Raw genomic sequence first — 25,356 nt, 5'->3', positions numbered from 1 at the left:
TTAAACATATCGCACATTTTTATAATTTTTATAAGGCGTACAGATGCTTTTTAGTGTACCCGTAAAGGAAGTTGTAACATCTCTCAGATGTCCGTCGCCCTTTTTCGATAAAAGTTTGATATCTTGGGAAATATGTATAACCGATTATTATAAAGTAAGTTTTCCGAACCCAGCGAGAAACTCTATTTTTATAAAAAAAAAATCATTTATTATTTATCGCACACCTAAACAACGAAGCGTTGTGTGTTTTACTCCCACTTTAAAAGTCCTTTAATGATTCACTCACGTTAAATTATATATGAAGTTTGTATTTTATACTAGTATAAAATAATAAACATTTTTATAAAAAATGTTTAATTTCCATGTCTTATTTTTAAAATTTACTTGATATTTTCGTTACAAAACATGAGTACTTATGTGCGCACTTTAGGACTTCATACACTAGTTTTGCGATTTGTTTTAAAAAATAAAAATTTCTCCTGCACAGAAAAAAAGGATTTTTTGATTCAAGAAAATTGTTATTTTTAATTATAATTCAGAAAATTTCTTGAAATGAGTAAAAATATTTTGCGTAAAAAAATCATCTTTTTCTGTGTGGCTACTGAATGAAAAGTAATGATTAATAGACTTCTCAATTTTTTTAAATGTATTTTTATTTATTTCACTACCAAAAATACTTGACTTTAATTTTCTATTCTGCTGAGAAAAATTGATTTGTTGAAAGTAAGCATTTTGGTTTCTATTGAAAAAATAAATTAAAAAGTTTGGAAAATCCAAAAGTGCACGCCTCATAACGCTTATTTAATTTTGAAGTCAAAATAACTTGTATTCCTCAATTATACTCCTCAATTACAGAGTAGAATAAAAAAAAAAATTTTGCTACTGTCACGCTACTGTTTATGTCAACATTTGACGTCAAAAAAATCGAAAGAAAGTAAAAAACAGTTGTGCAAAAAAAAGCCGTCTGGATGCAGCACCGGTAAAAGGCCCACAACTAAACAGAGTATATCTATATATATGAGGTATATATCCGTCAGAGGTAGCACCAGTGAAAAAAAAACATACACGGGATTTTGTATACAAAAATGCTATCACTCATCACTTTTAATTTAATATTTAAAAAACGATAGAAACTACGATAGTGAATATCGAAAGGGTTCATCTTGAGAAAATTCTGAACAAAATAAAAAAAAACCGCTCTCGATACAATAATTTTTTCGGCAGTTATTCTGACTACATCCCAAAAGAGTTAATACATACAGACATCGGGAGGTCCAAGTATAGTATATTACACACCTAGGGAAGTTAAGTAAAAAATGTCTCAGATCACATGTAATTGTTGGCCGAGGCGAAGCCGAGGTCAACAAACATGTGATCTGAGGCTTTCTTATTTACTTCCCGAGGAGTGTATACTATTTTTCTCCTCGACGGAGGCGGAAAGCGGCAACTTCGATTTGCACAGCGGGACGAAAGTTGCACTTTCCGCCCGGAGGTGAGAAAAAATTTTTTTCAAACTCGTTTTTTCTTTAAAGTAGCAGAACCAATGTTCTTTAAAAAACATAAAATAAGTTTTCTCAATTCTTTTCTTGATATACGTGTACTCATATTATCCTATCGATGAAATATGAACGTAATAGAGTCATTTTAAGGCCAGAAAATTGATTGACCTTGACGAGTTGAGAGTAGAGCACTACCTCAAACGCTTTGCGTTATGAGGCGTGCAATAGTATATTGTGTACGATATCAAGGAATGGAAGAAAAAATGATTTCATGACCCTAATTAAAAATTCCAATTAAAACCACTAAATTCCGATTGAATCCGATTGGTTCCGATTGACATCCGATAGACTTTCAATCGGAATTCATTGGTTTCAATCGGAGTTTTTAATCAGGGGAATTTGCCTACAAGCCAATTTGAGGTTAACGGACGTAAGTTTTAAATTGGTGTATCGTCATATAATGACATACCCTATCCAAAAATTCCCATAGAATCCACTCGAATGCAACAAAAACCGCATAGAAACCAATATAGCCTATAAGATTCTATGCGGTTTTTGTCGCATTTGAGTGAATTCTATGGGAATTTTTGAATAGGGCACAAAAGAACTTAATTATCTAGAGACGGTCAAAATAAGACAATTTAAAACCAATTACACATTTTTAAATTTAACTGTCAGTTTGTTTAGTTAGAACGGCATATATGGTTACTCTGGAGTTTACAATAAACAAATGCAATTTTAAAAGGGTTGGAATGATGCCAAAAACTAATTTAGTGGGTAGAAACTAGATGTTTTTCCGCACCAGAAAAGTAACCGATGATTTTAAATCCGTTAAATCACATTGCTCTTAAATTGGGTGGTTTCGATTGGCTAAACAGGCATTGAAACTAGTACTTTCAATGCAGAAAATATGCAAAGTCATCGGAAAATTATCGCTGAACAGACACTAACCGAAAAAAAACGATAAGAAAATTAAATCGACAACATGATAAAATTAGTTATTTTATAATAAACAATGATCGCATCACTATAATAAGTAACAAAATGGTCAAAAAATTACTTCATAAATAATTTGAGAAAAAAATTAGGTCATTATTTAAAATAGAAATAAATTTTTTTTTTTCTTAATTAAATATAATTATAATGGAGTGCAATGTTATGATTAAGAGACTCTAGAAATATATTTAAATGCATCTCGTGCATTTATGAAACCAAAAATAAATTGTTATTTAATAAATATACCGGATTTTAATGACAGCAATATATTTTCCGAGTTGGTATGTTGGAATTCAGTTAAGGATTTATGAGATTGACCTACGAAAACACTTGGATTATTAGTATCAGCTCACATTTATCAGTTTTTTTTTTTTTTTTAATACACTACTGCATTCATTTAAATGTGATGCTAATTATCTTATAAACTGTTCATTTTTTTGTAGTTACTGATTATTACTTCTTCAAATTACATAAAAACGTTTATTTAACTGTCATTTTCTCTGTATGAAAATCACTATATATTTTAAATAACAAATTATCAACGATAATTTAATTTAAACTAGCGTACATGTTTCGCGCACAAGGGCGCGCGTGTCGTTTTTCATATATTTCGTTTGATGTATATTTTTGTGTCGTTTTCATATATTTTTTCGCTTTCGACCAATCACGTTACGAATAGTTTGCCTTCACATATATTTCATCTAAATTTTATTATAGGATACTCTGTTTTTTTTTTTTTTTTTAACTTTTATTTTGTTCTTCTCAATATAAATAGTATTCAGTGAAGTATATTCTTTCATAACATACTAATATTAGTTTATTTGATGCCGTGAGATGGACAGCGGAGTCGCTTTATGTCCACCAAGGTAGCATCGTTTACGGTAAACGTGCACCTTCGTCGACTCGAAGTACGTAAGTTCGAGTCCAGGATACGAAAGAATATTCTTTTCTAGATAATTAGTGTTCAGTAAAGTATATTCTTTCATAAAATACTAATATTAGTTTATTTGATACTGTGAGATGGACAGCAGAGTCGCTTTATGTTCACCAAGGTAGCATCGTTTACGGTAAACATATACACTTTCGTTGACTCGAAGCTCATAGGTTTGAGTCAAGAAGACAAAATAATATTCTTTTCTGAATGATTTTTATTCAGTGAAGTATTCCTTCATAAAATACAAATATTTACTCATTTCTGTGCCACTTCGTTGCCATCAATTAGTTTTTTAATACGAATAGTTAATTGAATGTAAACAAGTAGATATTTGATGATCAAATGATTTTCGAAAATCTTCATCATCTCTTTATTCAAATTTTCATACTCATAAATAATGAAAAATGTAGGGATACATAAAAATAGAATAAAATTAACTTGAATTTCGTGAAAAAATCTTGATGGAGACTAAACAAACAGCCAACTAGAATAATTTTTTTTTATTAGAATTGCAAAAAAAAATTAAATGAAGTTATTTTTCAATTTATAACTTTATATTTTCAATCCAAATATTTTCAATGCGTGCTTGAAATTTTTTTAAATTTTAAATCAAATGTTTTTTCCAATAGTTCTACGAGCTTCAGATTTTTCAGCTATTGCTGCAAATGTTACGGTATTTTTTTAACTGAAAATTCTTCACTTCTCTATTTTTGGAGTCATAAGAGAATAAAGGAAACTGCTGAGTTATAAAATCGATCATTGTCGCGAGCAACAGCTAGCCAACTCTAATTCATAGCTTTTCGTTGTGTTAAAAACACAAAACATATTTTGTAAATGATGGATGAAGGCAAGTGTGAACATTTAATATAGTTATTGTGTCAATGAAAGTATGCTTTGCATAATATTATTCTAATAAATAACGATTTTATTTACTATACACATGCTGTAAAAAATTTTTGGTATCGGTGTAGTGTAAATGACTGAGTGTACAAATTTTGATGTGAAAATTTAAATATTCAAAATACTATTTACATAATATGTAAATAAAATTAATATAGTTAATGAGTACACTGTAAAAAGAGCGGTGTTAAAAATGGACTCATTTTAACTCCGCCCAGTGTTAAAATAAAATTACACCGGTGTAGGAAGAGTAATTCACCGGTGTTAAAAATATCGGTGTTAAATCAGGGTAACCGGTGTAAAAGCAGAGTAAAATCGGTATGAAAGCGGAGTAACCGGTGTAAAAACGGAGTAATATCGGTGTAAAAGCGGGGTTACCGGTGTAAAAGCTGGGTAAACTGCATCCGCTTGGAGTATTAACTTTAAAGATTATAAAACACAAAAAATGTCAGTTCTTTATGAAAATTAATAAAGAATATTATTTATTAACAAGTACAGTGATCGAATAAGTACAAATATTCACAAAGTAAAATATTTTAACACCGGTAAAGAATATCTACACCGACGGTGGGGTTATTTTAACACCGGTACAGAATATTTACACTGGCGGCGGCGTTATTTTCACACCGCTTTCGGTGTTGAAATTTAACACCGCCAATTTTAACATCTACACCGCTAGGACTCACCCCGGTGATTTTTTACAGTGTGATATACACTGTAAAAAGAGCAGTGTTAAAAATGGACTCAGTTTAACCCCACGTGGTATTAAAATAAAAAAACACCGATGTAGGCAGTGTAATTTGACGGTGTTAAATCGGTGTAAAAAAGTATTTTCAACACCGAAAAATATTTTAACATCGGTAAAGAATATTTACACCGGTGGCGGTGTTATTTTAAGACCGCTTTCGGTGTTGAAATTTAACACCGAAAATTTTAACACTTACACCACCTGGACTTACCCCGGTTTGTTTACAGTAGAAAAAATGTTCATCAATTATTTGTTGCTCATTAATTAAAATAATAATGAGTAACACGAAATGATGTAAAAAAGTAGACTACACCGTGTAATTACACGGATGGATAATTTACACCGAGGATTTTCTACACCGTTATTTCAGACTACACGGCCGTGTAAAGTTCTCGGGAACCATTTTTACACTAAAATTTTTTACAGTGCAGTAATAGTATATTATCTAACTGAGTTGAAAGTGCTTTGAAAATAAAGTGAATTAGCCCACGCGCCGTTAGACAAGTGTTGCCAACACACGAGCGTCGAAAGCACTATCTCACGCAGTTAGATACAATAGTTTTTGCATTGAATGGTAAGAACGTATGTCTTTTTATGGTAAAAAAGGGCACTACCCCGCATGCGCCGGGATTATTACACATAAGCGTACTCAACAAACACGACTAGGGTTTTTAGTCAGGTTCATATAAAGAATTATATATTATGATTGAATACAATGTAATCAGTAAGTTCATTCTTGTAGTCTGCGAGTTTCTGTTGTCCTTAATTGAGACAGATATTCAGTGGGTCTTTCGGTTGAGTCGTTTAGTGACTAATAAAAAGTATATTTATATGCATGTAAAAAGTGTACGATATCTGAAAACTTCGTGAAGAGTCTGGGCATTGTGAGAGATATTTATTCTTTGTAGTGTCCTTTGTATCCAATCTAAGACATACTTTCTTACTATGAGTTACAAAAAATGTTTTCAACTGAAAGCAGTTTTGAGCTCATAAAATTTTGCTTTTTCAGGAAAAAAAATTAGGAAGAAAATTTTTTTATCACTTATATTCCGTCAGTTCTAACCTCTTCTTTTATACTTTATGAATGTTATGAATGGATTTATAATTATTTTTTATACATTAGAGTTATTTTTGTTGAGAAATCTTTTATTTAATAAATATAAACATTGAAAATGTTAATCTAAGTGTCCAAGTAACTCAAAACTAAATTTTAAAATAAAAAATTTACTTGGTGTTGTAGATAACGTTTAAGACGAGACTTTTAATTTTTATTGGTGTTAATTTAGGGTCCGACATACTTTTAAAATTTTCAAAGAATCATTTTTTTTTTTTTTGCTGATTTTTATTTCTTTATTCGAATTAACACACGAAAATTACTAGGCCATAGTAATTTTTGCATGTGTTTATTTCAATATCCGTCAGGTGGCCAACATGGTCTGGCTTTACTATGAAGCCATAGCATTTCAAACAAGAATAATATCTCCGTGTACTTTTAAGAACTATTTAAAAAAAAAAAAATTTTAAGACATCAACCTGACTAATGTAACTGCCGCATCTACCAAAATTTAACCGCGTTTTTTGTCAAATCTATGTTTTTTATGATTGGCACGATGATCACTCAGTCAATTGTAAATATTTGTAAACGTTTTTTCATAAATTTAGATAATTGTTTTCTCTGGTTCTTTAATTTTTTTGTTAAGACATTTCATTGTGAATAATTAAACAAGTTTTTTGTTCAAAAATTGCAAACTTAAGTTTAAAACACCATAAATTTTGTATTAAAAAAAAAACACGTCCGTTCTACGATAACTTCTGCATGATTTCACAAGAATAGTTTTCATTTTTGCAAATAGGATCATTTTTCGCAAAGTTATCTTCATACCCGGTAAACATCATCGTTATTATCAGTGGCCCATTTGACCCCATAGAAGATAATCTTAATTAGGAAAAATAATTTTTTATATTTCTTTCATTATGATTTAGACTTTGATGAGGTTAATATTTAAGCTAAAAGTTATCTTGTATCTTGAAATAATCTGGCGTCAATCTCATAATCCGAGAGGTTTAATCGTCAATCTAATATCGAAATCGATAACGCTATTAATTATTATCAATAATTAAATAAAAAAATCTCATTACGATGATAAAATAATATATTTAAAAAAGATTATACAATTTTTATCATTATCTTGTCTACAACATATATCTTTTAAATGCATATATATCTAAATGAAATTTTCCAAATTTTTCTATCTGATTAAACTTTTCTGCATAAATTATTCCATTATTTTTTTTTAAATAGCTAAATATAGTAGATTATTAAAAAAAAAAAAAATTCATTGCAATTTTCAATTACTTTCGCATGAAAAAATTGCACTCGAGGGCGATGTCATGTTAAATATTCTTCACAACACTTGGAAATTTATGTAATCTCCGGAGGCACTTATTTTATGCATAAGAGAGTAGAAATTCTGGGGTGTCATATCATTTTATGGTAGTTAACAATTTACAACTCAATTAGGTCATAAAATTTCTATTTTACAAAAATTAAATCTATATTTAGAACCGTTCCCTTTGGATGCTTAGGTTACAATAATTTAAATATAGTCGGACCTCGTTATAAGACTACACGTTATAAGATTCTTCCCGTCAATTTGTTGAAACTCGCTCGGAACGCTTTCCCTACCAACAATTCAATAAAAGTTTTGTGCCGAAACCTCGCTATAAGACTAACGACTAGTACGACTAAAATCGAGATAAAATGTACGTACATAAAGATTGTAGATTAAATAACTTATTTTTACAAAAATACTTGAAATTTCGTGGTAGCACATAATTAATTAACAGAAAAGAATGACGAAATTCTGTTTATTTATGATTATGTATATTAGGGTGATCGTTAAAAATTATATTTTCTCAGACGCCCCATAAAAAGCTTCTTTTTAGTGAAAAAATACGTAGAGAAGTTAGTTTTTTCTTTTTAAGTAAAAGTAACACGTGCCGCAGGACGATCAAAGTTCATCTTTCGATACAATCGCGGTTTTTTTTAAATATCTCATGAAATATGCAGATTAAAGGAAAAAATCATAGAAATAATTTTGTAGGAAACTAAATTTTTGACAAAAAAGGTCATGTTCATTTTTTGAATAAAATGTGTATTTATAAAGATATTTAAAAAAAAACTTTTTTAGATCTTATCAATTGAGCATTTTAAGGATTGCGAATGTTTAAAATAACGTTTTTTCTTAAATATAGACAACTTCGTAACTCATAGCATATCAATCATTAATGCTTGTTGTAGTTTCTATATATTTAGAAAAATGTTATTTTCAAAATTTGTAATCTTTAAAACGCTTAATTCATTAGATCTAAAAAAAGTTTTTTTAAAATATCTTCATAAATACACATTTTATAAAAAAAATGAACATGACCTTTTTTGTCAAAGATTTAATTTCCTAAAAAATTGTTCTTATGATTTTTTCCTTTAATCTGCATATTTCATGAGATATTTAAAAAAACCGCGATTGTATCGAAAAATGAACTTTGATCGTCCTGAGGCCCCTTTTTTTTTTCTTAAAAAGGAAAAACCAAATTCCCCACGTATTTTTTCACTAAAAAGAAGCTTCTTATGGGGCGTCTGAGAAAATTTAATTTTTAACGACCACCCTAATATATATATATATATATATATATATATATATATATATATATATATATATATATATATATATATATATAAAATAGACACTCTGTATAATAGAGTAGAGTTGAACCGAATACATAAATAAAACGCAAAACGGCGATAGTCTTATAGCGAGGTGTGGGCGCAAACGCTGTTAAGCACAATAGTGGGGGTACCTCAATTCCAATAATTTTTTCCTCTAGAGCCCCGAGCTAGTCTTATAACGAGGTCCTACTGTAATAAGAAACAATAAATCATATTAAACCGGAATCGTAAATTTTGATCTGTATATTTTTTCAAGTTTTAAAAATTAAAAGAACTTATTTACGTATGCAGAAATCTAATCTTAGTAACGAACATGTTTGCAATGTTAAATAAATTTAAAATTTACATATGCAATGAATAATCGCGGGAAATAATTTAGTTTTCAACAAACCAGTTGACTTTTCATTAAAACTTTTTTTTTATCTAAATCGCTGTATATAAATTACATATTAGTAAAAATAAAAACGATTATCACTTAATATGAGAAGTAAAAAGTGATTCGATGATTAGATTTGTCTGATTACCTGCCACTGTGATAATTAAAAAATCTTTATCAATGAGCGAGATTTATTCCCACTATTAGTTTTTTAAATAATGAAAAAAAACTTTATTATTGTTCAGGATGCAAGTTAATGATAATTTTATCTTTAACGTTTGTTAGTAGTATATCAAGTCAGTTTTCCATGGAAATTTTTCTATCTAATCCAATTAAAAAAAGACTAAAAAAAAATTTATTGTATATGTATAAATATAGAGAGAACTGATAAAATTTGCATGAGCCCGCCAATGACAAGGCTCATAATCGGCAACCAATGAGAGACGTTGAATCCTCAAGTATTCTATCAATGGTCACTGGAACGTTATCAATTCCTACTGCATAAAACTACGACAAGTTTAACGTTTTCGGGTCATTCGGTTGAGTGGTCGGCTCTCAGCTGCCACTTTTAAATTCCATCGAAAAAAATATTTTCATCGTGTGTTACTGACAATAGATATTTTTTTTTTGTTTTAAAAAAGGACGAGATCCTTGTAAAAATTGTTAACTCAATCGAGTGAGCTTGTTAATTTAAAATAAAAATAAACAGGTGGTGACAAAAAATACAGCTTTGAAATAGAATTCAAATTTAAAACTCGTAAATTTTTTTTTGTGATTTCAAAATGTACACGTTTATTTACTTGCTGACCGTTGCATTAAGCTGTCATGTTCATGCCCTTAGTATCGTATCAACTCCGGAAAAATCAGATCTTTGTGACAGGTAAATTTAATTATTTTTTAATTTTATAACTTAAATACTATAAAATTTTTTTTTCATTATGTATATATAATATATCATTGTCATATTAAGAAAAGTTATTGTTAAAATTTGCGAAAGGTTTTAAGATCCATTAGCTATAAATATACTTTAAGATAAATTACGAAAAGTTTTTGCATTAATAATATCTACATAAATGTATACACGTGTACAAGACAATAGAGTAAAGTTATAAACAACAATTCGTCATATTAAAATAATATTTATCTACTTTACTGGCGTAAGCTAAAATAGAGTAAAATAGTAATATAACCGGTATTAAATGTAAACATTTAAATAAATATATATGACTAATTTTTTCAACACATGTATAACTATTGCTGATATGAGCATTATAAATTATAAGCTTCTTACTAGAGTTGCTTGTGAGTCACGAGGTTATTACATTTTATTCCGATAAAGTGTCAAGTTCACGTCACTTTTGCTGTCCTTAATAAGATCTTGAAATTGCGTCTTGTATATTAAACTCTTGAATAGGAAAAATGAAATGAAATAAAAATAGAGGACTAATTCTTACAACACATGTATACATAATATATTGTATACTACTCGTATAAATATTATAGATTATAAGCTTCTTTTTAGAATTGACCGTGAGCTACGAGGTTATTATATTTCATTCTGATAAAGTGTCAAGTTCACGTAATTTTTATTGTTTTTTCGCAATAAACCGACTTGGAAAAAAAAAAAACAGATTCCGTATCAGATTTAAATAATTTTTTTTTTTTTATTATTCTAAATTAGTTTATTTTTTTTTATTCTACACAGAAAAAATGAATTTCTTGGTGCAAGAAATATTTTGTTTTAGAAATTGAAAACAAAAATTTGCTTAGGACTAGAAAAAATTTCTCGACGCGAGAAATGTTTTTTTTTACCCCATGAAAAATTTTTATTGCCTCAGACAAACTTTTTTTTTTAAATTCATAATGCAAAACATTTCTTGGTACAAGTAAAAATTTTTTGCGCCAAAAATCTTTTTTTTCTGAATACTTTATTCTGTCTTGTAAAACGTGGCATAAATTTTGTTTTAGCGTTGGATTTTTTAATCATTAAAAACAATCTTCTAATGTGTATAACCTGTGATATTATATTTTTATTTCATTATATTCACATTAAAATTTTTAAGTAGCCAACATGTTACCAATATCTGTAAAAACTTTTAAATATTCGGCTAGATATTTTCTATTTCATGTAATTACTATTTAAGTACATTTTTAAGTCAAACACTACTGTCTAAGGCTTTTGCATCTGGCCTATCTCGCCCCTGGTTCTGCCGTGCGTCATACCCTTAATTTGGGCTTGGATAATTGTTTCTTGCTATCCTTAATCTGACGTTTGTCACGTATCCTTTGCCGAACATCGTCAGCCGCAGGAAAGGAATCGCTGCAATGTTGATTTCAGTGCAATGTTGCCATTCTGATTTCGAAGCTTCACTAATTTACATCAGATTATGAATTTTTTTTTAACATTTTTCGCAAATGAATATTTTTTATAAAATTTATGTATAATTTATACGACTAGGTTCCATATTTTTTTTCTGATTCAATCAGCTGAGAAAGTTTTTTATAAATATAGCAAAGTTGATGATCCTAAAGTTAGTAGACAATTAAAAATTTTCTGATATTTTTTTGCAAAAAAAAAAAAAAAAAAATATGCGCATGTAGAAAATTAAAAAAACTATAGGTGCAATTTTTTTTAATATTTTTTTTTTTATAATTTATGGTCTTAAAAAAAAAATCTTAAAATTATTAGACATCCGCTAACTTCAGTATCATAAACGTTGAACATCAAATGTTACTTTATAGTATACTTTTATTTTTATTTTTCTTATTTTAAAATAAGAGGATTTGAATATGGTTTAATTACAATAATAACACTGGCAAGTTTCACTTGATGTTATCAAACTATAGTATTACTTGAAGAAAACCTCATAATTGTACAAACTTGGCTATTGTCCGTGTAAAAGCAATTAGAAGACCGCTTACTCCAACAAAACTTAACTATAACGAGAGAAAACCACACGATGATAGATATATCAAGAACGCAGCTATTAATTAATTACTCATTAAAAATTTTTGTTTTTTAACATAGGGGGAGGGCAAAAGCGGGTAGGGTAGGCAAGACGGGGTACCTCCAAAATTTGATAAAAAAAAATTTTATATTTTAAATGGTTTTTAAACATTCCAAAATCACTTTTGTAAATATCCCGTGTAAAAAAAAATTGTTGATAAAAGGTTAAAAAAGTGTTGACTATTCTAAACTCCAAAACTTGACACAATGACGAACTTTTTTTAAACGATTTTCAAACTTTTAAAAATGCACAGAAAAAAACCATTGACTTATTACCATAAATAAACATTTTTCAGTGCAAAATACATTCAGAAAAAACGGATTTCGATCTATTTCTGACCATTTTTCGTTTTAGCATATCTTAATAATATTTGGACATGTATTGATTTTCCCTTGAATTTTCAAAAGTTTAAGAAATGTTCGTCACATTTAACCTTTTTTCAACAATTTTTTTTTACATGGGATAAATGAGCGTTATTTTGAATTTTTTGTTTTTGTTAAACTTTTTCAAAAATTAATTGTCAGTTGAAAAATATTAATGACTTGTTTTATGATAAAAACTATTAAAAATTTGTTTTTCTTCTTTTGTATCCAATAATTATGTAAAATATAATTTTTCTTCATGTAAATTACTTGCAAAAAAATTTAACTTAATCAAATTCATTTAAAATCCAGAAATTATTTTCTTTTACCTTTTTTAATGGTAACTAAAAATTTTTTCTATTTACTTTGAATATCATTAAAAACAAAAAAAAGATTCAGTGTATTTGAGTCCTCAAAAACTTGGTATTTCCTTAAGTACCCCGTTTTGCCCCTCCCTCCCCTATATTTTGTTTTCATTTTGATTTTATAGTAAAGAATGACAAATTATAAATTATATTAATATATCATATATTTGAAGGATATTTCGGAAATAAGATTAATAATTCTGGAAAAAATAGTTCTGATTTATGTAGACCTAATAAGTATGTTTTCGTAGATCGCGTAGGTTTGATAATAAACGAAATAAGTCGTGCGTAAATCTACAGAAATTTCATTAGATCTCCAAATAAATATAACTTTTTTTGATTTACGTTTATCTGAAGTATTATTTTTTGGTTAATTATTTAATTAAATGTTCAACAAAAAAAAAGTATCAATTTTTTATTAATTCATTAATAAGATGAAATTTAATGTCTGCAAAATTGAAAAGAAAATTCATTTTGTGATTTGCAAATTTAAAAATTTGGTGGTAAAATATTTTTTTTTTTTTTTAAATAAAATTTTAATAGATCGACTACAATTTTACCCTTCGTAAATTCATAGTTTTCATTGATGAAAATTTATAAATCGAAGCTCATCTTTAGCTGATCAATTTTATCCAGTTTAGCCAATCACTTTATATATGCATTCAAATTCAATTATGCAGATAATCATATAAAAAGTCTTTTTTTTTTATAAAATATTTTTATTTAAATTTTACATGTATTTCGACAATCACTTACTGAGTATTACTTATGCTTTGAATGATTTTATTTAAAATTCTTACAACTTTACGAACTTGTGCAAGCATTTTATTTTACCTCAATATTTCATTTTATTCCGTTTCCTTTTCCAATAGAAAAAAGATTGAACTATAAAAAAAAAAATAGTAAATGGTTGACTCTATCATCCAGCGCATAATCATTAACTTTTTTTATCTTCAATTCTCGCACGAAAAAAAAAATATATTATATCTCATCGTCATCTTTTTTTATTTTCCTTCATCGCTGAAATTCAGCTTTTCTCGTTTTTCACCGTCTCCTTACCGACTCGCTCATTTTTTTCAAATTATTTTTCTCGTGTCTAAAATAAAAAATTACTAGATTATGTTAATGATAATAATAATTTTTTCTCAACTATTTTTTTATTGTTATATGAAATTACCTAAAGTAGATGATCAAAAATATTAGAAAAAAAAATCCCTTTAACATTTGCATCTACTTGTGGGTGCTTCCGGTTTATTCTCTTCTATAGAGTAAAAAATGATGTGAGTGGCTTTTTTGTTAAAAATTAAAGAGACAGTTTGGGTAATGGGTGGAAGAGTTAGACACGGACATCTATTCATTTTGTGGGTTCTACCAAATACGCGGTTAGAATTAGCGTGATAGTTGATACGTACATTCCTGTGCAATAATAACTTCTCTCTCTATTTGTCTTTCTCTCTTTCTGTAAATGAGAGTTATCCCCCTCACAGAAAATTCAACGATGCATAGTCACATTGATAGGATGAGCTATTCTTGCGGTGACGAGTTCACGGTTCTGCAATTGCCGTTTTCATTGTAATTTGATTTGTGTATTGATGCGATGCATCAGTCAGAGATACGCTAACTAAATTGTCAATGAATGAAATAAAAAAAATTTTTATTTAAATAAAAAAATTTAAGTACAGCCGAGTCGCGTTATGAGTCCGCTCGTTATGGGTCCGTCGACTTATATTTATCTTGAAGACAATTCCCTCTCCATGAACTAAAAAAAAAAAATTCATTTCAGTCTCTTGATATGAGACCGGAACATTGGTGAGACGAACTAAATGTTGATTCTTTTTAGTTATACGTTACATTTTTTTTTTAAATAAAAAATACAACTTTTAATAGCATATTTCATAAATAATTAAATAATAATTATAAATTAAATACACGGAAAGAAAATTATGGGAATAGTTCCCAAAATGGTATTAGGGATGGTTCCCATAATATATGGGAATAGTTCCCATAATAGTATGGGAATAGATCTTATACCAATATGGGAACCATTCCCATAATATCATAAAAATTTTTTTTTGCAAAATAGTGTAAAAATTTCCCTCATGATATGGAAAGATTCAAATGAAGCTTCTTCGACGCTAAATTTGTTAAAAATTTTAATTTTTTTGCCAAATACGAATTTTATTTGAATGTTTGAATTTTTTTTTTATATTTAATAATATTTTTGGTTTTGTAGAAGTGATTACCACACTTTTCTTTAAATTAATTTTTCCATGTGAACCACTCCCATAATATTATAGGAATTGTTCCTATAATAGTATGGGACCTATTCCCATAATGGTAGAGGAACTATTTCAATAGCTTTATGAGAACCATTCCTATAATATTATGGAAATAATTCCCATACTATTATAGGAACCATTCCTATAATGTTATGGGAATGGTTCCTATAATTTATGGGAATGATTCCTATATATCATAGGTATGATTCCCATAATATTATAGGAACAATTCCTATAAATTATAGGAACCATTTCGATAATTATAGGAACCATTCCTATAATGTTATGGGTAGCATTCCCATAATTATAGAAACTGTTCTTATAATTATGGGAAACATTCCTATAATTATAGGAACTGCTCCCATAATTTATAGTCGTAATTCCTATGTTTGTATAGGAAAAAATTTTGTAGAATTATGGGAACTGTTTCCATAATTTTCTTTCCATGTACCGACTTATCAATCGGGCGAACTCATAACGCGACTATGAAAATAATCACGTACACACTCACACACTTATAAAGTAGGGGAAGCATAATCGACTAATGAGCAGAAGTGGGGATACAAGAACTCTTAAATTCTATTCTCCTACAGCCCTCTAGGCAAGTTCATAACGCGACTTTACTGTACATCTGTCAAACACTACTAACTAAATAGTTAATTGTAGTAAAGTAGCTCTATTACAATCGACTAACCCTCATAAGCCTGATCTAGGGGACGTAGGGTAAATTTTTCTGGTGATTTCAGGCTTCCCCCTACCATGCGTTCAGTTTTGTTCTCGATTACTCGTTATATATACCTGTTTTATTTTATGTGATTTTAAACGTCATATTTACGTTTTGTAAATAAAATAAGAATAAACAAATGAAATGTGTCGGTCGAAAATTATTAGCCAAGCAAATAAATGTTATAATAATATTATATATAATATTTAATATTTATTTATAATTAATATTTATTTTTCATTGAAAGTATAAATAACAATTTATCAATGAGAGAGTTGTTCTAGTTTACAATTTAAACGATACTTATATTTATATAAATAATAAAAGTAAATAATGACTTTATCAAATGTTGTACTTGCTAATTGTCAATAAATCAATATTTTTATAATAGTAATAAGTAATGACCGACATTTTTTGCATGGATATCTAATCGAAGACAATTAGTTCAATGTCAGACGATTAAATACGAATAAAGCTTTGAATCAATGAATTATTAATATAAAAATTTAGTGTTTAATGACTAAAACTTTTTTTTTTTTACCATTCTGAGAAAACTCAATTGTAAATTAAATCCCTCATTTTTATTGGAAATTGTTTACTTTCACGATTTCATAATTTTTTAGTGATGCAATTCGAATTAATATTTAAAAGAAAAAGTGTTAATAACGAGACAATTATCGATAATTATATTATAAAATTCAAATAAAAAAAATGTAGTGAAATTATATGATCTTGAAGTTGGCAGACAATTGACAACTTTTGAATTTTTTTTTCTACTAACTAATTTAAAAAAAAAAAATCTAAAAAAATGCACTTGTAGAAAATTAAAAAATCTATAAGTGCAATTATTTGAAATATTGTTTTTTTCATTATTTATAGTTTTTAAAAACATCCAAAGATTGTTAGACGTCGGCCAAATTCAGTATCATGAAATTATTATACGCAGAAAAAGAAAGGATTTCGCGGCACAAGAAATATTTTGCATCATGAATTAAGAACAATAATTTTTTTAAGATCAGAAAAAAATTTATTGGCGCAAAGAATTTTTTCTTGCCCAAAGAAAATTTTTGTTTTCAATTCATAACGCAAAAATTTTTGTTGGAAAGTAAAAATTTTTTTTAGGTCGAGTAAAAATTTTTTGCGCCAAAAAATTCTTTTTTTTTGTGATCATTTATATATTACATATATATGCTGTTAATTAAATGTGTCGCACATACCGCGATCTTGCGCCGCAGAAATTGAGAATTCAAATTTAAATAATTTAGTATAAATATTTTAATCTACATGACCTATCATAATAAATTTTTGTGACTTTTTACATCTTTAATGCTTCTAATATTCCATTTTATTTAAATAATTTTAAAAACATATATTTTTGTTATCAATAATTGAATATTTAAATATTGACCTTGAGGCTCTAGATACTTGACCAAAATTTCTGTTAGATATCCGTATTAATGAAAATAAATTGACAGTACAAATCTCAATAAATCGAATATTTAAAATTTGCTTCTATATCATCAATTAGCTGCGTTATTGTAACATTTTTAAATGAGTTAAAATAATTAAGTAATCGATATAATACTCATTCTAATGTATTAGAGTGAAAAAAACACATTTTTACGTGATGCTTACACAGATAACTTTAAAATTACCGCGTAAAATTATTCGTAAAAAATAAAATAAGAACGAAATATAAAGATTAGACTGCCGCGCTGAAAGTTAAAGTCCGAAGCGACAAGAGGTTAAAGGGAGGGGGAGGGAATCTCATTCGGCTCTGATGGTAATTATTTCCATCTTATACAGTAAAGTTTACGATACGATTTTTTCCAAGTTTATTGTTCCAATAATAAGTGTCACACTAGTGGTAATGAATATAATTTTTACCAATAAAAATTACTAACTCTTGATAACATACAGGATTACAAATTTCATTACACAGTTAGTATATATTCTCTTATTGAAAATACAATAATATGAATAATAAACGCTTTCATCGGTACCGGTCAGTACGATTTTGCAATAACTTGATCATAACATTTACGATTTAATTTTTTCCGTACGAATGTAAATAAATAATTAAATAAATAAATAAATAGATAAATAATAAGTAAGTAAATCTAAAAATTTTAATTTTATTTTTTTTTTAAGCCGCTTATTTTACTCGTCAGATTAGAGAATAAACAAAAACAGCAGTACGTAAATTTTTGAGTCTTCAGTTTTGTTTTTTAAATTGGAAAAACGCTTATTTGCTGCCAAGCTGCTTAAATCTGCGCAAAGCTTAAGTGACATCCAGCAGAGAGGAGTACAAAAAAAGTTTAAGCAAACATATCATTAAATTTTTCTTTTTTTTTATAATACTTTTTGTCTTTTGGATAAAGAAATTTATTATAATAGTCATAACAATCGTTATCAGTTGACCGTGGCGCAAAACCATTGTATCTTATAATTTAAAGTAGAGTCCAAATAATTGTACTTAAAAATAATAATAATATTAATTTTTTTTTTTTTTTTTTTTTTTTTAATACAAATACTTTTTATCAATTGATATTACAGTGATTAGAATATTTTTGTTGATTTCAATTATCAAATAAACAGTTTGTAAAGTAACTATGGAAAAAAAAAGAAATAATAAGAATTTAATATTTCAATTACATTAATTGAATTTCATACATTTTTAACTTCCCGTTAAAAAAATCGACGATTTTTTAAAAATTAAGAAGTTAATGTTTTTGCCCCGATTTTCGAAAATCGAATTTTCATCAGATGTCGACGTTTTGAGGTCCTAGGAAGCTATTCTGACTATTTTCAGAATGATGTCCGAGTGGCTGTATGTATGAGTGTATGTGTATGTGTATGTATGTGTGTTTGTGTGCGTGTGTGTGTAAACTTTTCATAACTTTTAAACTAATTAACCGATTCAAATCGTTCTTGCGACAATCGAAAGAGGTTGTTGGCCTTCAACTTTCCTGAAAATTTCAGATCATTTGATCAAGTAGACCCGAAGATAATTGAGAATTACGAAAAAAAAAAAATTTTTTTTTTTCGTTTTTTTTAAATTTCTCGAAAACGATTCTAACGATCGATTTCAAAATCTAATCAGCTCGGAAACTCAATAAAATGCACTGACTGCTACATTGAACATCAAAATCCGTCAATTAGTTTAAAAGAAATTGACGACATAGAGTTGAAAAAGTAACATTTTATGTCATTTTCCCTGGATAAATCATGATATAATGAACTATAATGTGTGTTGAGTTCGAAAAGCTCGTAAGAAACCATTGGCATCCAAGAGTATTTTCGAGCTCGAAGAGCTTGAAAATGAACTCACAACAGTGTTTTCGAGCTCAAGGAGCTCAAAAACAGCGGGAGGTTTCGGGGCTAGCCCGCAGGGTCAACCGATATACAGATTTTTTTTTAATAAAAAATAAAATAACATGTTGGTGAAAAATTCTTTTACGTATTTGCCGTCACCTTAGAGCTGCATTTAATAAAAGATTCAGAATGTACAATATATTCTTAACTGAATTAAATTTAAGAAAAATTTCGTAATACATTTACTATGAATTTCAGGTGGTCAGTCTTAGAATAAAAGGTAATATAAGCTGTATATTCCATCATGTAACATTACAATGTCAAATCATATATATGTCGTAATCTAAATTTATATCGTATACAGAATAAAATAATATATAGTAGCAAAATATAAAAATTCTCAAGCCACAGTGACGTATAAAAATATACTGCCACATTCGAGAAAATGATATTTTAAAAAATTGCAATATTGATATATGAAAATTTTTTTCCAAATCTTATTGGCAATCGTCTCAAGCGGGCCACGTGCCAGACATTTAAAAACTTGAGCATTTTTATTTATTACTGATAGTAATTCAAGTCACAATATCATTTTATTCCACAACTTAATTAATTATTTAAAATTAAAGTGAATCGTAAATCATAATTTTAAATAATAGACAATATATCTACTGAAATGTTTTATTTTTGACAATATATTAATTTTTTTTCAGCCCAATTTATTGTCATGGAGAACTTTTGAAAACTGTACAATTGGCAGAAGTATTTTCCGATAGTAAAACCTTCGTTGATCTTTATCAGTTACATGATCCGTCAGTAACTTTGGCCAAGTAAGTAATATAAGTGTACAATAAATATCTGATTTTTAATTAATAAATTGAACTATAGATAAAAATACTTAATTTCAAATATTTAACTTGGTATTTATCCGAATCGTAATATTTATAAATCAGATTACTTTCTTATCATAAAAAAAAAATATTTGCTAGCATTTAATTTCAATAATAAATTAGGTCGGTCAACAATAAAACAAACTAATCAAAGCTTACCTATAAAATAAAGAAAAAAAATGTTTAAAAATCCTAAATCGCAAAACTTAATCGCTCATTTGATAATAAAAAATTTAAAAAACTTGGAAAATCCAAATGTGCACAACTCACTTGCTCATTTAAAAAGTGATCAATTATTCCCGCTCTTATATGCAAGAAAGACTTTAAAAAAAAAATAAATACTGATTAGAAAAAAAAAAAAAAAAAAAAAAAAAAAAAGTAGCAGCTAAATTTTTTCATTAATTGTCACTTTTGAATTTTTATTAATTATAATTAAACCAAAAAAAGTTCTTCTGTTTGAGAATGCAAGTGTAATAAAAAATAAAATGGATCAATTAGTTGTGTATTTTTCAAATTATTGTGTTTACCAACATCCGTCTATACTGACGGACATCATAGGATTTTTTCACATTTTTTTTATTTTCAATTACTATTTTTAAACAAAAAGCGATTTGAATTTGTCTTTGGTTCATTCATTAATAAATTATTTTTCAATTAGTACGAATTTTGTTTTAGTTGCGAGAATATTTAAGTAAGTGTAAATATGATTTCTATGTAAGTGAATCAGCTGAGACCGAGTAAACGTTAGCAGAACGTATCTCACTGCTTCGCAATTGAGTTGCGCAATAAACAAATAATATTAAAAATGTAAAACAACAACTGTTTCAAACAACACAAAATTTCAAAACTTTGCCTCTAAGGCTCCGATACTAATCATGAGTCTTTTAAAATTGTAAAAAATTATTGTTTGCATTTGAAATAGGATTTAACTTCCGATTGTTAAAAAATAAACCCATTTTTTTATACCACTTAAGAAAGATCTGAACTTTTCTTCTCTATCATATACACTAGGGTGTGCCATTTTGAGGCGACTTTTTTTTTAAACAAAAAAACAGGCTGAAAACTTGCAGGAAGGTGAGAAAAGAAGCCTGTTTAAAGCGAAGCTCTTAATATTAATATTTAGAGGTGCCTATCTCTAATTTTCCATTTCCCATTTGAATAACATGGGAAAAAAAAATTTTTATTTTTTTATTTTTCTCGCTCGGCATTCACACCTCATATAAATAAGTTCATAGCATAATCTTGTCGAGAATTTAACGCTCTACAAAAAAGATCTCTTATCATTTTTTGATAAATCCATCTATTCGAAAGTTATTGGAGCTGGAAGTCAAATCTATAATAAATTTCCAGATCTTTTTACTTTTCCAGCAAAACTATCAGACTTGTCAAAAAATGTCATAGTGCCTTTTTTATAGACAATTTTATTCCCTACAAATTATTCAGAATAAATTTTATTCAAATTTCGCATTGTTTTCTAGTTATTTTCATTTTAATGTTAAGTTCGTAAAAATAATAGTCTTCCAATCTATTCTGAGAACTTAACATTAAAATGAAAATTACTAGAAAATAATGCGGAATTTGAGTAAACTTTATTCTGAATAATTTGTAGGGAATAAAATTGTCTATAAAAAAGGCACTATGACATTTTTTGACAAGTCTGATAGTTTTGCTGGAAAAGTAAAAAGATCTGGAAATTTATTATAGATTTGATTTCCAGCTCCAATAACTTTCGAATAGATGGATTTATCAAAAAATGATAAGAGACCTTTTTTGTAGAGCGTTAAATTTTCGACAAGTTTTCAGCCTGTTTTTTTGTTTAAAAAAAAAAAGTCGCCTCAAAATGGCACACCCTAATATACACTGATACACTGAGAAAAAAAAATACTATTTTCCAAACAAGAATTTCTTGGTTGAAGAAATCCGATCAAAATTTTTATTTTATTATTATTAATTATCAATTTCTTGACAAAAAAAAGCTTCAAATTTATTTTTGTTATTATATGAATTTGATATTATATTATGAGTAAACAAAAGAATAGCTTTACTTGAATTAAATAAAAATTATTTCCTTTAATTCTACGAATTCTTGAGACAAAATTATATATTCTTGAAAATTATCAAGAATATATGTTTTTGTCGCAAGTAAATGTTCTTGATAAAAGTATTTTTTTTTCTCAGTGTAGAAAGAGTAGAAGTTTATTAATATTTAATAAATTTTTATTAACTATTGATATGTGAGATTTGTATATACTATTAATGAGTGTGGTGGCGTTGTATACAACAGGGTATACCTTCTAACCTAACATATTGCTTTATGTACGCATTACAACTAATAAATTGTTTTTATGCTCATTGAAATAATTAAAAAAAAAATAAATTGTTATGGAATAATTATTAAAAAAGTGGGACTTGCTAAATTCCACCTAACCTATATTAAACAAAGAAATTATTTACATCACGATAGTGTATAATATATGTAGAATCGTAAACTATAGATCAGTCCATATTTATTAATATTTTCTAAACCCGTTTACTAATATTTAATAAGCTGTTTATTAATATTTAATAAACTGTGTATTAATATTTGACAATGACTTACTTGGGAACAATCTCAGTAAAACCATTTATCAAATATTGATAAATTTGATTAATATTTGATAAATTATTTTCTCAGTATACTCGAGTTGACGAACGGTAGTATTCTTGTTACACTTGTGCAGTAAATGGAAACCTTGACCACGTTTTTCTCTTAAGCAGATAAACATTTCTTAAAAATGAAAACTTAGATTGCTAGATTATAGAGTAATGTATCGAGCTTCGTTGTTAATTTTGCGCTTAGAGGTTTTGTTTGAGAGAAAAACTGACAAAAATTACTATAGATCCTTTTTAACACCAAGAAAAATTTAAACACCGCTACCGGTGTTATTTTAACCCCGTTTTCAGGATTTAATTTAACACCGGAATAGCGTGGGCTTACACCGTTTTTTTTACTGCGTACTATCTGGATAAATATTACGTTTGAAATATTTTTCGCTGGTAAATATACATCTCTCAACCGATTTTAGTTTTTTTGTATTTGTTAGTTTACTTCATTTCCAAGTGGGCGAATTCATATAAAAAAAAAATACTGAATGAATAAAAACATTTTTCTGCCCTCCGGCCGGAAAGTGGCAACTTTCAGGCCGCTGCCCTAAACGAAGTTGCAACTTTCCGGCTTCGTCGAGCAGAAAAATAGTATACGCACCTTGGCCAGTAAAAAAGAAAGCCTCAGACCACATGTTTGTCAGCCTCGGCTTCGCCTCGGCCAACAATTACATGTGCTCTGAGACTTTTCTTATTTTACTGGCCTAGGTATGTAATATACTATTTTTACCATGTGAAAAAATTTACATAAATGAAACCATCGACAAACATATTTCTATCCATGTATTTGATTTAAATTCAAATATTCCAAAATAAATATCAATTTCTAGTTACGTTATTTAAAAATAACTTCTGTATACATAGTCCAGTTAAATAGACCCCCGAAACGGAAACAGGTCCCGCCAGGTCTGATTTTTTGAGGTAAGCTTCGGAACATGATTACAAAACATATGCCAAAAAATCAAGGTGAAATTTTAATTTTTTTTTCACCTGTCTAATAAAAATTTTACCTTGATTTTTTGGCATATGTTTTGTAATCATGTTCCGAAGCTTACCTCAAAAAATCAGACCTGGCGGGACCTGTTTCCGTTTCGGGGGTCTATTTAACTGGACTATATATTCGCCGCGAGAAATTAAAAATAAAAATATATTCTGTAAAATAAACAATAAAAAAATAAAATATTTTAGCTTCGAAAAGTTTATGTCGGCAACAGGAGGTAACCCAAATAAAACCGAGGTATCCAAATTCGTAGCAGCTAATTTTCACAGTAGTATTGACGTACTACCTTGGACACCTTCTGACTGGCAATCAAACCCCACAATACTCGAACGTATCCAGGATCCAAAATATCGTCAATGGGCATATCAATTAAACTTTGTATGGTTGAATTTATCACGACAAATGTCACCAGAAATAATAGCACGTCCTGAGAGATATAGTGCTATTCCTCTTGAGAATGGATTTATTGTCCCCGGTGGTAGATTTCAAGGTACATATTGATTAAGAATAAATTTCTATGTTTATCGAGGTATATTTCATAAAATAGCGGGGCCGCTCCTTCGCACAATAATTGAAAGAAAGAAAAATAAAAAAACCAGCTCATTTTTTATTATATTTTTTCTATAGAAACTTACTACTGGGACAGCTATTGGGTTATTGAAGGACTTCTAATTTCCGGAATGAAAGAAACAGCGAAAGGAATTATTTTAAATTTTATATCAATGGTAAATAGATTTGGCTTTATTCCAAACGGTGGACGGGTATACTACTTGATGAGAAGTCAACCTCCCCTACTTATTCCTATGGTAAGTACATTTTAAATATGCAAATTGTTATTATCTAAAGCATGTAAACTAAAAATTTAATCCAAGCAAAGCGAAATTCACTAATTAATAAATATACGTTTAATAAAAAAAATCTTAAGTGATGCATTTATAAACTAGTAGCCACAACTACCAATAAAAGTGACCTTACATTAAATTTATGTATGAGTCTCTTGGTAGAAATGGGATAGTCTCTAGAGTGTGAAACAAGAGGCCGTTGTCCTAGAATCTAATATCTCCCAGGCTTCCAGAATTCACATTAATTCTTTTCTACTCTTTACTTCTTTGCTTCTTCTTTGATATTTTTTTTATCCTGAGGTTTTATAGTTTATCCGACTTTTAAAAATAAAAATAAAATAAAAAGCGGAAATTACTTATAGAAAAGTTTATGGAATTAATTTTTTATAATACTGATCGAACATAGTAAATTTTTCTAATTAGATACTTTATAATTCATAGTAATGTATTTTAAATTCGTAGCCACTAATGAGTTATAACTTGAAACATTTATTTTAAATTTATGCTGATTAATAATAAAGTTTCCCAGTAATATGAATTTTTTTTTTTTAATAATATTTTTGAGATATAAAAAATCGAGTTAAAGTAGGTGTTGAATGCCAGATTACATGCCAAGAAGTTATATAGTAACGGAAGTTGTAATATTAGCTGATAAATGGCACGTATAGTGTTGATATCAAAAGCTATACTTGTCAAATGTTTGCTTGCTTACTTACCAGTTACATTCATGAATGTCAAACTTATTGGA

The 25,356-nt window shown here is 28.0% G+C and overlaps 1 protein-coding gene across 2 annotated transcripts in view; it reads left to right on the top strand.

The window, feature by feature from the left end:
* LOC130664284 (trehalase-like) overlaps positions 1-25,356 on the top strand; it is a 62,597-nt gene that overhangs the window by 10,322 nt on the left and 26,919 nt on the right. The window contains exons 1-4 of one of the 2 annotated variants that reach the window (XM_057464172.1): positions 9,639-10,060; positions 19,947-20,063; positions 23,955-24,256; positions 24,394-24,572. In XM_057464172.1, coding sequence (XP_057320155.1) covers positions 9,963-10,060; positions 19,947-20,063; positions 23,955-24,256; positions 24,394-24,572 — 696 coding nt within the window. In that variant the 5' untranslated portion in view covers positions 9,639-9,962. Of the gene's footprint in view, positions 1-9,638; positions 10,061-19,946; positions 20,064-23,954; positions 24,257-24,393; positions 24,573-25,356 lie in introns of those variants that run through there. The other variant, XM_057464171.1, reaches the window with a different exon arrangement.

The sequence above is a fragment of the Microplitis mediator genome, chromosome 2, assembly GCF_029852145.1.
Source record: "Microplitis mediator isolate UGA2020A chromosome 2, iyMicMedi2.1, whole genome shotgun sequence".
Lineage (NCBI taxonomy): Eukaryota > Metazoa > Arthropoda > Insecta > Hymenoptera > Braconidae > Microplitis > Microplitis mediator.
Note: the sequence above shows the minus strand (reverse complement) of the source record. Positions and strands in the feature narration are given on the sequence as shown.